Source organism: Crinia signifera, chromosome 2 (genome assembly GCF_055691185.1).
Source record: "Crinia signifera chromosome 2, ASM5569118v1, whole genome shotgun sequence".
NCBI lineage: Eukaryota > Metazoa > Chordata > Amphibia > Anura > Myobatrachidae > Crinia > Crinia signifera.
Genome location: NC_139218.1, coordinates 361,916,670 through 361,934,648, shown reverse-complemented (window position 1 = coordinate 361,934,648; position 17,979 = coordinate 361,916,670). Strand labels below are relative to the sequence as shown.

At 43.3% G+C, this 17,979-nt stretch overlaps 1 protein-coding gene across 1 annotated transcript in view; it reads right to left on the bottom strand.

Moving 5' to 3' along the window:
• MIPEP (mitochondrial intermediate peptidase) overlaps positions 1–16,197 on the bottom strand; it is a 103,243-nt gene extending 87,046 nt beyond the window's left edge. The window contains exons 1-7 of the mRNA XM_083169911.1: positions 15,946–16,197; positions 13,446–13,619; positions 11,951–12,039; positions 9,184–9,270; positions 7,937–8,000; positions 6,559–6,741; positions 2,047–2,203 (exon numbers count right to left, since the gene is read on the bottom strand). Of these exons, the coding sequence (XP_083026037.1) occupies positions 2,047–2,203; positions 6,559–6,741; positions 7,937–8,000; positions 9,184–9,270; positions 11,951–12,039; positions 13,446–13,619; positions 15,946–16,095 (904 nt within the window). The 5' untranslated portion in view covers positions 16,096–16,197. The remainder of the gene's footprint in view (positions 1–2,046; positions 2,204–6,558; positions 6,742–7,936; positions 8,001–9,183; positions 9,271–11,950; positions 12,040–13,445; positions 13,620–15,945) is intronic.
• Positions 16,198–17,979: the final 1,782 nt, after the last annotated feature.

Below are 17,979 nucleotides of genomic sequence, written 5' to 3'. Positions count from 1 at the left end.
AACATTGGCCAGAGCATCAAACCTTCTCTGGTCATCTGTGGGATCAGACAAGATTTACTAGCTGACTCACCAGACATAAAAATAAGCCTTGGTCAGGTCATATGTTCACTGGTTGTCCTTCCTTGGACCACTTTGGGTAGGTACCTACTGATGCATCATGGGAACACCCACAAGACCTTCTGTTTGGAGATGGTCTGACTAGTCTACAAATCACAATCTGACCTTTGTCAGATAGAAGTAGCTCAGACCATTGACTTCAAGAACTGAAGGAGTGTTCATTTACTGACAAACACACTCCATCCATTAGAAGCTGCCATTGGGATGAGAACCAATGTTATTCTTTTCACCTGTCAATGGTTTTAATATTATGCTTTATTGGTGTATACCAAGTAAGAAAGTTGAAATTAATTATAAAGCAGTTCAAATAAAGCACAAAATCATTCATTATATGATAAGATCTTGAAAATGGTGCAGTAGATGGCCATTTACTGTATCTGGAACAAAACAGAAATTTCCTTTTCTAACTACTCTGTAAAATGGACCCAAAGTATTTCAAGAATCCAAAATGGCAAACGGTTTCAGGAGACACTAAAGTAAAGTAAGACTACAGTAAAAGTCATCGGCCATTTTGGGGAAAGGTTTATAGCAGTGTTGTGCATGAGTTGTTCTCAAGTGTGCCATCAGATCTAGAGTGGTCCACACTAGTTTACAGCCACCACCAATTCAACTGTTATTCACTGGTCTCATGTGAGGGCCAATGTATTTTATGTTTTTTTTTACCTGTGGGGACCAATGTGATTTATTTTTTCGTATGGGTGCCAAAGGTTTTTTTTTTTATTGCGAACATAGAATGTATGTGTCGTATTATTCTCCTGAGAACAATGTGCTCCATGGAAGACGCAGAATCCCTGATTTGTGTAAACTGTCAATTTAAACGACGAGGTTTAAATCAGATTATATTAAATCTGTGAATTAATATAAATTACATTTATTGCCAGAAGTTCCCCTCTTTCCTAACAACAGATTGGCATACAGATTAAGTTTTCAAAACACAAATATGACAGGAACAATGTCCTCTGGACAGGCAAACATTGAACCGGTCATATTTTGTAACAACCAAACAGCATACCACTGCAAAGCCTCATAGGGCAGTATTCAATGACGCTGATTCGCCATGTTCTAAGGCGATTGTGTGCTATTTTCGTGCTGTAAGGCGAATATTTCTAGTGAAAAACTGATTCGCCCTATTCAACGTGCACTATTCGTCAATGGCAAAAAGTGAATGACGGCCAATTCGCCGTCTGATAGTCGCCGCAATTCGCTGCTGTTTTCCAATGGGTTTTTCACTGTGATTCGCTGTGAGTGTATTCAATGCTAGGATGGCGAATTGCTTTCAGCGTGATTTTCGCTGTGCTTCACCGTGTAGCAATCGCCATCTTTTTAAGGGGAACTGGAATGTTATCTTTTAAAATATAGTTGTTGTTTTTTTCAGTCGGTGTGATTTTTTCCTGTGAAGGGGCATGCTATTTTTATTCATGTCATGAATATAGAATTCATTTATTTTATTTTTTTACATAACAGCCAGCAGGGGGCCGAGAGGCGGGAGCCGCTCATTACATATTCATATATTCACTGCTCCCGCTTACATATGCACGAGCGGGAGCAGTGCAGCGGCTCCCTACCCGCGTCCCCTGCCAGCTCTCGGGGGGGTGGCAGGGTACGCTAAACAGGATTCGCTGCACATGCCGAAAATCATCATTGAATACTGCCCATAGTGTAAGGGTGGTCTGGTGTCATATTGCAGTCACATGATCTGGGCACCTCACAATATAATTCTACTCATTATGACATGTAAAAGTAATTGAAAGGTACCGGGGAGCAGTATGAACAGAGAAGAAAAAAAACAGAAAATTCACCCACTCACATCACAAGTAGAGATGTTGCCCATAGCAACCAGATTCTGGCTATTGTTTTTTAGAAGGTGCTAGATAAAAGATGAATAGAAATGATAGCTTTCCACTAAGCAAAGTAATAGACAGGTTGTACCTGGTGTTTTAGCCATGGTTCCAAGCAGCGCCCTGTGCGCAAAAGTCTGGTAACCCACAAGCTGAGTTAGCGCATTTCTACTACTCAGTAGTTCATCCAAACACTCCAACTGCCGGCTATTCGGGTACAGGAAGATCTTGTACGCTGCTTCCCGCACCTAAATCCAGAATAACAATGACGTATGCTACATTACACATCTAGAATATAAAATTACTATCGGGTTTAAGCTCATTTTTTTAAAAATTTTTTTATTTTAAACCACTCTAGTTCAACACTGTGAATATCAACATGGTTAATGTAGACCAGGCATTCCCAACCACGGTCCTCAAGGCACACCAACAGTGCAGGTTTTAGTGATATCCAGGCTTCAGCACAGATGGTTTCATCAGAATCCCTCAGATTCTAATTAAGTCGTCTGTGCTCAAGCCTGGATATCTACAAAACCTGCACTGCTGGTGCGCCTTGAGGACCGTGGTTGGGAATGCCTGATGTAGACTATCTGAACGGATACAGACTTTGGCAGCAGTATGGAAAGAACTAGTTTCTGCCATGTTTCCACTATAGCAAGAAGGACGATGTAAGAAGTGCTTGTTTGGATCGAGTCCATAGCTTTTGGCTGAAAGCCAAACCGCGTATTAAACTAGAGAAAGATACAGTTACTACTTTTGTATGAAAAATCCAAAGCAACATTATATATAAACAGAAAAACACACACACACAAAAAAAAACATACTGGTGTAAAAACACAAAACTATAATAACGTGAACATAGGCAAAAGGGGAATAGGACAATTTTACCTATGCACTAATACCCACCAATTGTTATTTTTTAGGTAAATATCATAAATAAAATATCCACGGTAATTTTAAATAAGTGTGCCTCAGCACAGAATACACTGTGTGGAGGTGCTCCCCAGAGAGTAAGGTAGAGTCAAAACAGAAAAAGGGAAAGTACTCTCTTTGTTTGGGGGCACGCTTTAATTAAAACTTAACGTTTAATTTTTAATCATTAAAAAGTGATTTTAACATGGCATCGGACATACATAACACACGTAACATATATACATGAAAAAAGTTCCTTATTCAAAATCCCCGCCTTGTATTAACAATATTGTCTGCCTTCCCAGGGTTTGACTTGTAATGTAGGTCACATTCCCTGGTTGATTGATATCAATGAAGCAAGACTTATATTTTGCGGTGATAGTAAGGAAATTACTAGAGGACACCTCTATGTTGTGGGTGAGTTAGCGAATATACTCTATTGTGTTTGTCAATGTCTAATCTCCGATACTTGTGTATTTTGGCGGCGCCCCCGATGTCCGTCGTACGATGAACGTATCGCATCGCATGCCATGTACCCGATGGCATGCGATGCAACGCGATTTTGACCCCCTATACGATGAAAAATAGTATAAGCACCCTAAAGGGTGCTTTTGAGCACCCTAATGGGTGCTTACAATGTTAAATGCACCCCCACACCACCCCCCCACTATAAACGTGAACCCGAAGCGTGGCGAGCGCAGCGAGCCCGCGTGGGGCGGCGGTACGCGTCCTACGACCTTTTCATACCCCCACTATCCACGTCGGCATGGAGTTGAGAATATAATAGTGTGGCGAGCGCAGCGAGCCACCGAGCCCGAAGCGTGGCGAGCCCCGCGAGGGGACGCGGATACCTTCACAGGTAAACGCGTCCCTTCGCGGGCTTCACAGGTATCCACGTCTGCTCGCCATGCTTCGGGCTCGGTGGCTCGCTGCGCTCGCCACACTATTCTATTCTCAACTCCACGCCGACGTGGATAGTGGGGGTATGAAAAGGTCGTAGGACGCGTACCGCCGCCCCTTGCGGGCTCGCTGCGCTCGCCACGCTTCGGGTTCGCGTTTATAGTGGGGGGGTGGCGTGGGGGTGCATTTAACATTGTAAGCACCCATTAGGGTGCTTAACATTGTATAAGCACCCATTAGGGTGCTTATACAATGTTTAATCGCATCGCATCGTATGGCATTGTATGCCATGTACAATGGCATACAATTTCAAAATTGTATGCCATCGTGCAGTATCGTACGATATCGCATCGCATACCATCGTATGCGTTATGGTATGCGATGCGATGGGCGCCGCCAAAATACACAAGTACCTAATCTCCAAAGCTATATTTCAGTCTGTGGTATTGACAAACAGATACAGAGTACCCCTGGTATGCTTAAAAATAGGGGAAAATTTCAGTATATGCACAGTGTAAACTTTTTCAACTGGATAGTATAGCACCACCTAGTGGTCTTAAAGTTATACTGAGTGGTTTCTATAGCTGCAACAATCTGGTTTGCATGTATTATAAAAACAAATGGGGAGTGGTAGTCAGAGTAGAAAAAAGTTAGAAATTGAGGGTTAGGTAGATTTATGTAGAGAAACATGTGTTAGTATATCCCTGCAGTGTGATTGTTTACACGGCAACTGCTGCTGATTGTCGTTTGATGGATTGAGCGGGTTGGATCCGTGTGACAGTTGCAGATATGGATATTTAAACAGTGGGTTGCTCCTGTTCACGTTAGAGAAGAGACCTCCCTGGTTGGCTGCCACCCTTGCAGGGAATTGTCACTTCAATCATGAATGGGTGTACCCGAAATGTGGTAATAGAACAGAGACTAGATTGGTAGCACCTACAGACTCCTCACATGCTGCTTTTTCCCATGTGATGTATGCATTGATGGGCGATGAGCGATGCGTCTCGTCTCAAGTGTACCAGAAAAATAGGATTCATTTAGAAAAGACAATACCACAAATGTAATTTTTAAAGATAGACAGTATCATGCAATAATTTTTCAGCTAGAAAAACAGAGTCATAACATCTATAACGGTTTAGCCATTAATGCGGTTAGTGGTCTCCTAATCTGGACTTTCTATAGACTCTATCACCAGGTAGTGCAATTTATGACAAGCACATAAATAGGTTTGTTCCCCTCTAGGGGGATCTTACCACCTTCTAGTAGGATAAATGGGTGCGACCTACATTACAAGTCAAACCCTGGGAAGGCAGACAATATTGTTAATACAAGGCGGGGATTTCGAATATGGAACTTTTTTCATGTATATATGTTACGTGTGTTATGTATGTCCGATGCCATGTTAAAATCACTTTTTAATGATTAAAACTATAACGACGTCAGAAAACAAACCACAGTGGTTTACCATGTTCAACAGTCTATTGCAGCGTTTTAAAAGGGGCCCATAAAGCAGGCATTGCCAAACTGTGGCCTTCCAGCTGTTGTGAAACTACACATCCCAGCATGCCTGGCCATAGTTTTAGCAATCTCCAATAGCAAAACTGTGGCAAGACATGATGGGACTTGTAGTTTCACAATAACTGGAGGGCCGTAGTTTGGCCATGCCTGACGTAAAGTACATTTTCCATAAAGAAAATGAGTATGTAAAACTGTCAAAAAACAATAATAACTAGGCAGGGCCCATACAGTATTTTTTAAACATTTACAATTGTAAAATGAACCACTAATGTAAAGGTAGATTGAAAAACATCACAAAAGGACACACCAATACACACATGGATTTTAACACAACAGTGGTCAAACTTATAGCAATGGTCACTAAAGAAAATAGATTATTAAATCTATAAAGGAGACAAAAAAATTATTTATATTCCAAAACGGTTTTATTTTTCTAATGAATGTACATAGCATTTACTACATGTAACTAATGTGAATTAGTGCAAGCGTCGCCTCCATTGACTGTCTGCTCAGTACAGCAGTAAACACTTTTTAAAGGAGATATAAAGATCAGCGATTTTATGGATTTTATGTATATATTAGCGAGGCAAAGCAGGAGGGGAGACCGACAACATGTATTAACATCTTGTCGGCCGAAGCGGGGGAGCGATAACTCCGCCCTCTGACGATGTCCTCGGCCTGCTATCATTTAGATAGCAGTGCCGATATGGACAGGGGCTCATAGAGCCCCTGTCCTTTACTGCACCTTCATACATGGGGGAGAAGCAGTAACAGTGCACATAACGTGCGCGGATACCCCTTCTCCCCCATAACAACACTTCATACATCTACCCCCATGTTAGAACAGTGAGCCTGGAATGCCAGGCAAAACAAAGACAGACCGCATATTGGGAAAATGTAGTAAATTCCCACAAAGCAACAGAAAATAAACATTGTTAAACTACAACAGTCATTTCCACACAGTGGAGGCAGCCATTTTGTACCCCAAGAACTTCTGAGTACGCTGAAGTTTGAAGCGCAGAGTACCTCACATATCAGTGGTGCTACTGCTTTACTGTGATATAATACAGTATATTGTATTCTTATGTTGATTGAATCATTGGCCTATTGTGGTCTGAACCGATGCTGTGCTTACCAACTCCCTAGTATCTGTTGACGTCACAAGTGTTTAACAAAGCAATACCTCCCACGAATAAACCCACAAAATGGCTGCTCCCACTGGGCAGGAAATAGTTACACCTTGAAATATACACACTGTATGCCCATCACTTACCAGGTCATTTGGAGAATCTGCATGTAAGCCATTGATTTGCAAGTACTGCCCATCCCAGGAAAAGTGAGAGCGAATATGCTCAGGTATGATATTTTTATCAATCTTATTGGGCAGGTTGGCTCCTATTAGGAAGTCATTACTCAAGTCTGCAATGACAACATTCAGGTTGACAGCCTTCTGGCGCTGCATTCAAACAAACAGTTGGATTTTAGATACAGACAGCATGTAGAGCATGATAAACAAATGCTGAAAAGACAGGCAGACAGCAAGAATAAAATATAATGCAGAACGGAAACGTGAGGATCTCCGTAGTTCAAGTACAAGCTTGTGGGTCCCTTCAGCCAGCGGATAACACAAGGGGTGACATGTAATGGGATGAGAGATTCAGAAAGTGAGAGATTTGGTAAGAATTCTCCAGTTACCTTAAAGCAGCAATCATTTACACGGCAAAATCAAACTGCTTTTGCAGCGTAAATGATTGCCGCTTTAAAAAAACCTGGAGATTTCTTCCCAAATCTCTCACTTTCTGAATCTCTCATCCTATTAAATTACACCCAAGATTGGCATCAAGGACATAACTGGGAAACACGCAGAACCCTTCAAGAAAGCCTAAATGTAGGGTCAACTTATACAAATATATCTTCCGAATAGTCACTGAAATTAACCGAAAAACTACTAAAGGGTATTTTACACCATATAAAAACTGGAATAGTGTTTTTATGTATATAGCTGAACCTGAATGATGTTGGTGCGATATGCAATTTCCGGCCATATCAGTGCAACATATCGGCTTTGCGTTCTACCATGCAATACCATCCAGTGGACCGTGGTGCAGGGCTGGCCGGAAGATATAGCGGGTGACCCAGCGCATATTAATGAAGGACGAAACAGTGATCGATCTGTCCCTCATTACATAGGTCTGATGTGTAAATCAGATATGAATTGTTGGCTGGCATATCAGCCAGGTACGTGTTTTTCTGACGTGTAGCCGTTCTAACACCTAGTTCGGTTATTCCAATAAGTGGGAAAATGTTCTATATCCATATTAGTAACCAAAAGTTGGTCTTCCAATCAAAAACCCACGGAGCTACCTGATCATGGTTTGTCTCCACGCACTGCAGCCTATGGTCCGGTCAGCACGGACTAAGATGATTGTACCGTAGGTTTTTATTTATGTGTGACCATCCTGTGAGGTAGCCCCACTCCCCTTGGAGAATTGTACATTTGGGAGTGTCAGGATAACTGCAAACCTGCAGCTCTCCCTGGCTTATACCACACAGCTCAAGGGAGAACATGCTCAATGGAAACTGTGCCTTAGAGCAATCCTTTTATACATGTATGGGCAAATACATTCCCTTTTGGATGAAAATGAACCTACCTTTTCTTCATCCATATGAATGCCACTGATTTCAAAATCAAATAAAAACAATTCAGCCACCCGCCTATAAAAACAAAAGAAAAAAAGTTATATAAAGCAATATATCGGTTTAACCCTTCCCAAGCTTAGAACAAACATCTGCTTTAAAAAAAAAAATCTCTTCAGAGGGCTACAAGGCATAAAAAGCATAAACAAGTGGGAACTATAATCAATGATAAAGGGGCTATAGGACCATGAGCTGGTCTACAGTAGAACCCACACATAGATCTTTAAAAGCAAGATTTTATTTTTCTCTTATATTATGTGAAATGTCTACACTCTGCTATGGATATTGCAGCGGGCAACTGGGAGTGTGGAAGAAAATCAGGTAAAATCAAAAACCTGCTTAATGTGACAGAAAGATAATATAAGAGGATCCTTGAAGAAATGACTATGTTAATACATTGGGCAGTATTCAATGAGGCTGATTCGCCATGTTTTATGGCGATTTTGTGCTATTTTCGTGCTGTACGGCGATTTTTTGACTAAAACGGTGAATCACCCTATTCAACGACCAGATGGCGAATAAATTTCAACGTTTTTATCGCCATAATTCACCGAGTAGCAATCGCTTTCTTTTTATGGTGAAGTTGAAGGTGAACTTTTAAAATAAAGTGTTTTGTTTTTTACATTTGGTGTAAAAAAAATCTGGAATTTTATTCTGAGGAGGGGCATGCTATTTTTATTCATGTGCTGTAAGCACATAAATATATATTTAATTGAAAAAAAAAATTATTATTTTTTTCTTTTTTTTTTTACACAGAGCAGCCAGCAGGGGGCCGGGAGCCGAGCCGCTCATTAGATATTCATATATTCACTGCACCCGATCATTACATATGCACGATCAGGAGCAGTGAATATACCCGGTCCCCTGTTGGCTATCCCGGGGGGGCAGCCTGTGCTGCCTGGCTCCCGGGGAGCCCACCTCCCCCCCACAAACGTTCTGGGGCAGGCAGGGAGACTTCCATCTCCCTGCCTGCCGCCATCCTCAGGCTCCCTGCGGCATCGCCGCAGGAGTTAAAATTCGCCAGTCAGGGGCAGTGAGCCCCTGACTCGTTGAATACTGGAGCAGGCGAGGCTCCGGAATGCGGCGGGCAGTGGCGAATGTGCAGCGAATCCTAAACAGGATTCGGTGCACATCGTCAAAATTCTCATTGAATACTGCCCTTTGAGCTGCTGCATCACTGACCGAGAAATGTATATTGTACCTGGTTTCTGGGTCCAAGGAATCTAGCAGCGTTTTGTTATCCAGCAGTTTCCTCAGACTATGACACAAATCAATGTTGGTATTTAACCTACAAAAAAAGAAATATGTTTATCGGAAATCATCATACGGATTATACTTCAGAACTTACAATTATCCGCTACGCCTCCACGTGGTGGCACTACCAAGTCATATTTGTTACATATTGCACAATATTAGACTGACAATTGGATGCTAACCTTTCACCAAGTAAACACTGGGTACATAATATGGAAGGGATTGGCACTGACTGGCATTGAAATAAAGCATAATGATTGCACAGTACTATCATTAGTGCTGCATTGTAAAGAATATTTAGCAGCAAATGGTTGGTGGTGCTCCCAAATTGTTCAGTAGTTAAACTGTACTTAATGTCTCAGATTAAGAAAGAACAGAAGGCTTTATGGGGCACACTTACAGAATCAAAAGAAAATGAATAATGTGTATATTTAAACCGTAACATTTATGTCATACTTTAAAAAGGCAACAGAAGTAGAACAAAAAATTCACACAATGCGTAAACTCATCACAGGACTTGGTATGGTCTCCAATACCAGTAAATGGCACAATGGTAGATCTACGGATTAATTATAATCCCGTGTCATGGGAACAAAAACAAAAAACACAATAACAGGATCACCACACATATAATATCATAAATAACTGTGGGATAGGGACAGTGGGTATTGGTATTTGCGCAGGACACAGCATATTATTCATTACATAAATGTTAACCGACTTCCATATATTGTAAAATTACTGAAAAAACATAATTGGGAAAGGCCCACAATAATTGCTGCGCATTGACAAGTATATTAATAAGCTGTAGAAAAGTATTGGAGACCATACCAAGTTCCGTGATGAGTTTATGCACTGTGAATTTTGTGTTCTACTTCTGTCGCCATTTTAACCCTTTGAGTGCCAATTGAATTTGTCAAAATTGGCGTGAAAATTGCCAAGCAAACAGTTTTATTCCTCACAATGATCTGTAATGTTTACCTTATATAGGAAATGTTTTTTAGATGCATGTAACATGATTTGGAGACAGATTGAGAGTTCAGAGTCGAGGATGACCCCTAGGCAACGAGCTTGTGGGGTAGGGTAGATTGTTGAGTTGTCAACAGTTATGGAGATATCAGGATGGTTACTGTTGTTAGTTGGCGGGAATATAAGTAATTCCATTTTGGAAATATTGAGATTGAGTTGGCGAGAAGACATCCAAGATGAGATGGCAGATAGACATTCAGAGACTCGGCCCAAAACCCCTGGTGACAACTTTAATACTGTATTATTACCAACATACTGTACATTTACTAAATCTGAAAAACCCAAATGGAATACTATCACTGATATAACAAATCCTATAATGGGGTGATAAGTCAGTATGTGCCCCATGACTGATATGCCACTCAGTGTACAGCCTCTGCCATTTATGCAGATGGGCAGAAACCTATTACACATCATGGAGTCATTGGTACAATGTACATAAGGAGGAGTCAATAGCTCACGGACAGGGGAGTTGTGTCAAACCTTGACGAGAGAAAGAATTGCGTGCAATCGTCCCACCCAGGAAGCCGGGCAGTAGCCGAGGTACCGCATGCCAGTCTGCATGTGTCACCTCGGCTTACTGAATGAGGGCCTTAAAGCTGGTAACACACCTGTTCAATCCCCGGCTAATTGGGTTAAACAATCATGATCAGCCGAGCAGTGCTCATCAAGCTGTGACACCCTGTGACCTCCTGTTTGGCAGGGGCAGGATCGTAGAGGTAGCAGCTCCTCTATGGGGATTGGAAGGTCAGCTATAAGACACAACCTCCTGATCCAGACCGTTGCAGAAGCATTACAAGCAGTTTATGGTAAAATGCATTGGCACTGCATACACGCCTATACAATCGCCAGCTGTTTGCCCAATATCAGGAGAACGGGTCGATGGTTGTATAGGTTTGTACCCAGCTTAAGAGTAGCCTTCCTGGAATTCCCTGCCAATTGAGGGGTGGCAACCAGTTCTACAACCAATTATTATTACCTATTAAATTGTATTATTGGGATTATTTATCACAGAAAACAATTCAATAACCATTTGTGGGATCAGAAATGACATCATCCCTCCCCTATTATGAATATAAACTGATAATTGCTTCAGTAGGTTTTGGGTTAAGCTTTTTCTGGAATAACACAGCAGAACATATTTAATAGCAAATTAGAACCTTTCAATACATTTTTCCCACACTAAGAGTGCAAACAATTACACTCTAAAGGGGGTATTCAATGTCAGGGGAACGGCTGTCGAGCAAGCTCGACAGCCGTGCCCCTGTCCCGTTCTCGCTTGGCTCGACTGGAGCTCTGCGGTCGGGATTCAATGTCCCGGCTGCCGAGCGGCGAGAAGGGGGCGTGGCTGCGAGTTGTTGACGGAAATAGACGAGCTCCGGCCAGGAGCTAGCCTATTTCCGGCTTTTCTCGGCAGAACGAGCCCGACAGCTTGTGACGTCGGGCTCGTTCTGCGGTGAAACCCTGTTCAATGCTGTCGGGGAAGACAGCATTGAATAGGGCCCCGCAGCCATCTCCCCCGTCGGGAGATGGCTGCGGGAGCACGACTGTTTGAATACCCCCCTAAAAGACTTCTCTAAAAAAGATAATGAAATTGAAAGGACTGCTCTAGAATCCGATGATCATTCCTCTCATCCAAATAACCACACGTTTACATAATGCAAGGCTAGTATGAGATTACACACCTCTCCACCATGGTGCCAATGTTCCTGAAGGCCTCCTCTGCAGCTTCTCTGAACGAAGAGTCAGGATGAGCCACCTTCACAAAATCAGCCTGCAGACATAGACATAGGCCATTCAGCCAGATAATATACTTACTGATACATAAGATGAACACATTTACTTTAACAAAAATCAGTTTACCCAGAACAGGTTAGTGTAATGCACATTTCAAGGAGCTGGGTGGGGAATGCCGAGGGAGCCAGAGTATAAAAAAATGCATACAAATGAATGGGCAGCCACTGATTGGCTGAAAGGTCTCTCTCAGCCAATCAGCGGCTGCCTATTCATATGTATCTATTCAATTCACCCACCGCCCGGCTCTCTGTGTGTCCCCCCCGCATCAGATACGATACATCGTGTGTGCTAAAAAAATTATTTATGTGCAGCACATATAGGGGGAAATTTACTAAAGGAAATTTGTAAAAAATAGGTGTATTTGTATCCAGAAATACACTTATTTTTTACATTTACTATCCCGAAAATACAGCAATTCGTATTCGTATTGATAGCACATCAATACGCATACGAATTGCTGTATTTTCGGGATAGTAAATGTCAAAAATGAAGTGTATTTCTGGATACAAATACACCTATTTTTGTTACAAATTTCCTTTAGTAAATTTCCCCCATAATCTCCGAATCCAATGTGTATGGGACCACGCATCCCATGTCATACACATGACATTTGGCCAGATTTTAGAGCCCGATCCACCAGAATTGGGTGAAATCGGGCCCAAATCACATAGTGTATGGGGGCCTTCTGATCTGTATGTCAGCATAGAAATACAGACCAAGCACCACAGCAGAGCACTGGTGACACCCCAGGTAGGAAAGTGGAACTGCACAGATTTTAAAAGATGCAGGGTGCTAGACTGAACACTATTGTTCCATGAACACAATATTTGTGACATTCTGAAAAAATACTGCATAGTGACCACACATTTGTAGTCCATACACTGCTGATCTGGAAGAATACAGTACTAGCTATGACTGAAGGTGATGAATGCAAAGTTGCGTACCCTCCAACTGTAAATTTTTGGCTGGTACGGTAACCTTTTTTATGTTCTGTACCAGCCAAAAAAGGGCTTTGTACCGGGTTTCTGGGTCTCCAACTGTCCATTGAAAGTAGGAAAGGGGGCGTGGCCACACACCTTTATTTATTTATAGTGTCTTATGTAGCGCAGCAGATTCCGTTGCGCTTTACGATAGTAGACAGTGATAAAACAAACTGGGTTACAACAGACAGACTTGGAGGTAGGAGGGCCCTGCTGCAAGCTTACAATCTATAGGCAAGCTTACAATCTATTCTTTCCAAACTTGTTACGATTTCTGCTCTTTAGATGTTGGAGAGTATGAAGTTGGCAATGCCGCTTCCCTGTGCCACTACAGGCTGGGAGTTTTCTTCATGCAGGGACACTGGTAATAAAATGGCACGTGAGGATCTAGGCTTGTTCTCACCAGGTCAGCAACTTTACATAGCTCATCGCTGAGCAGGTCGAACATCTTCACAGTGTCAGCGCTCGGAGGAGAAGCGCACACTGTCTCCACTAGGGACTCCGCTTTCCTCAGGGCATTATCTTGAACCACCCTAAACCCCTCAGGAGAACTCAACTCAGGAACGCCAAACAGGCCCTAGAGAATAGAAAAACACAATGTTAGACATGACTAATGCAAAACGTATGACTGAACAAAAGAAACCCCATTTATACTAGACGCAAGTAGAAACATACACGGAAAACAAACATAACTGAACCGATATGAAATTTATGTCCGCCCTTTAGTTACACCCCCATTGTACAACCAAGAGATCAATACTGTCAACAAATATTAACGGGAAGATTACTTACAAACAAGTAGGCTGCTACACAACCTTTATGGTTCTAGATCTATTATTTAGAAGGAAAAAAAAGGTTTCATTGGAACCTTGCCATCGCTGGTTTTTATTGGAAGAAATCACTCGCTGTTGCTCACAAAAGAGTGGGTTCCCCATCAAAGAACAAGCGTGGCACCACGTAGTTAATTTCCACTTCCTGTAATAGTGGTGTTCATTCTAGCCCCCGCCATCTTTGAAAACCCATGCAGTTCCTCTTCCATGCCTGGGGTGTCGCTGTCTGCTGTAGTGCTTCTAGCACAGTGTGGTCTGTACATCAGCACTGATATGCAAACAAGACCTGTGCTAGAAATACCACAGCAGACAGCGACACCCCAGGCAGGGAACAGGAACTGCGTGGATTTTGAAAGATGGCGGGTGCTAGAATGAACACCATAGTAGTATTTGATTTATTAAATATTTACAGTTTCTTATATACTTTATAAGTCCATCATATAGAATACACAAAATTCATTGTCTGATGAATTGTGCGGTCGCACAGTCCCATCCTATGTGCTACACATCAGATGGGACAATGGCTGCGGTTACATTATTCATGAAACAGTACATTTGGACATTGTTCTGCAGGCATTGTAAACGCAGTAACACTACATCCTAGAAGTCCATCAATAGAACACCAAAGTGGGTAGGAACCAGGGGAATCACCATGACAGAAGAATCACAACGCCAAATCAAAATGAAAAGAGGGAATTTAAAACACTTTGTATTTAAATTAAATGAAACCAAGGTTGCTTCAAACTTTTCAATTCATTTTCACTCCATTTATTACCTACAGCACAGCACCAGAACATAATTATACACAAGCCTTCCTGACACAATTAGTACCACGAATGTGAAGGGACCTGCAATTCAGAGTCTAAAGGGGGCCTTACACTAGGGTAATTTATCTGAGGCTTGAAATTGAATGAGATTTCCCTCAAACTCCACGGCAGTCCTGCGCGTCATCCAGAACATCACACCGCTTGCAATCATAGGAGCCAGTTTGGTAGGTGGTGTAGGAGCTCCACAACCCCCAATATTTGTGCCACCCACTCACATCAATACATAGCATGTTATAATTATAAGCTACATTTAACGGGAAAAAGCTCCAAGCATTTTATTTTTAAAGAAGTTGTCTCCAGCTCTTGCTGCAATTCCCAGCAGTCGGCCTGACAACCTGGGTGCGCATTTATTGCACACATAGTGGTTGATCCTATGTCCACAATAAGTTTGCAGGTGCGACTCATCGCTGTAGTGGCTTCACTTTACAGCGGATGGAATTCGCAGAACAGTGATTGCTGACTCATAGTGTACAGAGTAATTATGAGTGAATTAGGGATGAAACCAGCCATAATTATCGGACTGTCCGAAGTAATCCTGGAGGGGTGGTAGTAACCTTAAAGGCCCATACACACTGGGCGACTGAGCTAAAAGCTGCTGAAGACACCCAGTTTGAGGGGCTTTAAGCTCAAAGCCACCCAATGTGTATGGCCCGGCGATGAGCGCCCACGTCTGGTATTACCAGCAGATAAGTGGCTTTGAGGGCAACTTTGCATAGTGCTGTGCTATGCAACGCCATCCTCCCCCTGATGATAGTGGCGGACAGGGGGAAAGCGGCTCAGTGTCTGTGCACGGAGCTGCTTTCCCCCCTGTGATCATCGCTGTCCATACACACTGGGCATAATCACCAATGTGTATGGACCTTATGTGTCATTGCCATCGTTTAAACACCAAGGCAACAGCACCTTGCACCCTTTGCATTGGACTGACCCCCAGAGTGGCCCACTCACAGAGTACCATGGTAATGCACTTATATGTAGCAAGGGCCGACAGTAGGGAATAAAATCTAATTAAAAACATCAATAAGTGGTGACAGGGGCTTGTAATAAGATATAACAACAGTAGGGTTATGTCAGTGTTGGTCTGGATCCTGCAGTGACACTGGTGCACATGTACAGGACAACACTCATCTCCTTGCCCCATCCAGTAGCAGGGCTACAATACCCGGGTCCCATGTAGGCAGGTAGTGGCCCTGGCTGGCGCGTGTAGGTGAAAGGGCACCCAGAGGACACGTGACCAGCCGCTCACCGTGCTCTTCTCCAGCACTTCCAGCCTCCACTGCGGCTTCACGTTAAACGCGGCGCCGACCGGCGACCAGCCAGTGCTGACCGACCGTAGCTTCGGGGCACCCCCGGCTTTGTGCCAGAGGGCGAAGAGGACCCTCCGCACGGACAGCATGCTGAATGCTGCACTGAGATCCCGGCACCGGCGGCCACAGGCCAGGAAATCTGCTGCGGGAGGGGACGTAACACACAGCCAGGCGCCGATTGGCTGAGACTGTATGCTTGGGATTAACCCCTCGCTCCCCAGTGGCTTACACCTTTTAAAGAGGCTTGTGGAGGTGTCACACCCAGAAACCAATCAGGTTCTAGCTATCATTTTTTAGCATGTGCTGGATGTTAAAACGGTGCGCTCTGCGCATTGTCCCCATGGCAACGCTATCAGCACGCAGGCTGTTTGCCCCCCTGCAGCCACCGTCCCCAGAGTAGGCAGCCCCAGTGTCACTACGCTGAGTGACAGCGCACCTAGCCTATTAGCAGCCGGCGCGCCCTTAGATCCTATTAGCGCGCTGCTGCTGCTACTTACTAGAGTAGTAGCGCCGGAGCAGCCTTGAGGTCACGGACGGTGTCCACGTGCTCCGTCAGCGCCTCTCGCTGTGAGGAGAGACCAAGTCCCAACAGTGTAATACCCGCCGGGTCGCTCAAGTCTGCACGCTGTGCAGCACCTCAAGCCAGCAGAGAGACCCCCATAAAGCATAGATGAGTATTCCCAAAAGCTGCTGAAGCGAATAAGTACAAGCTGCACCATAACACCTGCTGAATATATACTGCCTGTGACTGATATACAGTTCATCTGCTATTCTACAAAAGTTAACCCTTTCAGTACCACTAGACGTTGTGTGGATACCATTAAAAATAACAACTACTGGATAAACTTGAAATGTGTGTCGTCTAACAATACCACTTAGCCCCGCCAGATACTCTGCCAACAGGTTATGGGCCCAGTACCCTGCGTGCTTGGAACATTAACCCCCTAAAGTCAAGCGGGAGCACAGTGCATACAAGGAACACAGAAATTATTTCTGAAGTGACATTTTATACAAGAGTTAACAAAATGTACAACACGGGGCATAGCATGAGCTTTCCTAAACTCAAAGGCCCAGAGAACTACAGTACGTGGAAGTTCGCTATGGAAATGCAGCTTAAAAGAGACAAGTTATGGAAGGTCACAATAAATCCGGCAGCAAATCCAAACCCAGAGGAGGTAGACCAAGCTATTGGCGCGATAGGCTTAGCTGTAGAGCAACATGTCTATTCTTTAATAAGTGAGAAGGAGTCTGCTAAAGACATGTGGACAGCTCTGGAAAATGCTTATGAAGACAAAGGTCTAATGAGGAGGATAACCTTAAGACGCACACTATATGGAACAAAGTTGAATGCCTGCAAAGACATGAATGATTACATCAATAAAATCCTATCGATAGCTCAGCAGTTGGCATCGGTGGGAGCACAGATGGACACGGAAGAAGTGGCGATGGTAATGCTGCAGAACTTAACGGCAGAATTTGACTTCCTAGTTATCGCACTGGAATCAAAGGAAACCAAGCTTACAATTGAAGTTGTGATGGCCAAGTTACTGCAGTTTCAAGAAAGGATTCCCGTCGACACCATAGCTGAGGGTTCTGCCTTAGTAGCAAATGGTGCAAAACCCAAGAAGTACAAATTCAAGTGTTTCATATGTCACAAAGTAGGGCACAAGGCTTCGGAATGCAGGACGAAGAACACCAGTGGTGCGCAAAAGCAACACAACAAGAAAAATGAGTCAGCATGTGTCTCTAATACTGTACTACATCTTTTCTAATGAACTCACGGACAAGACACGTTTCCAGTGCATGGTTCTCGCGTTGGGAACTTTTGCTCCCAGCGCCACATGACCTGACCATCGTCCTGTATGTTATGCTAAATCCTGCTACTCTTTTACCTTGTGGGACCTAGGAGTCCCAGAGGATGGAGGGAGAGTAGAAGGATTTAGAAGATGATTGTGAGGAATATTTAAAGCAAA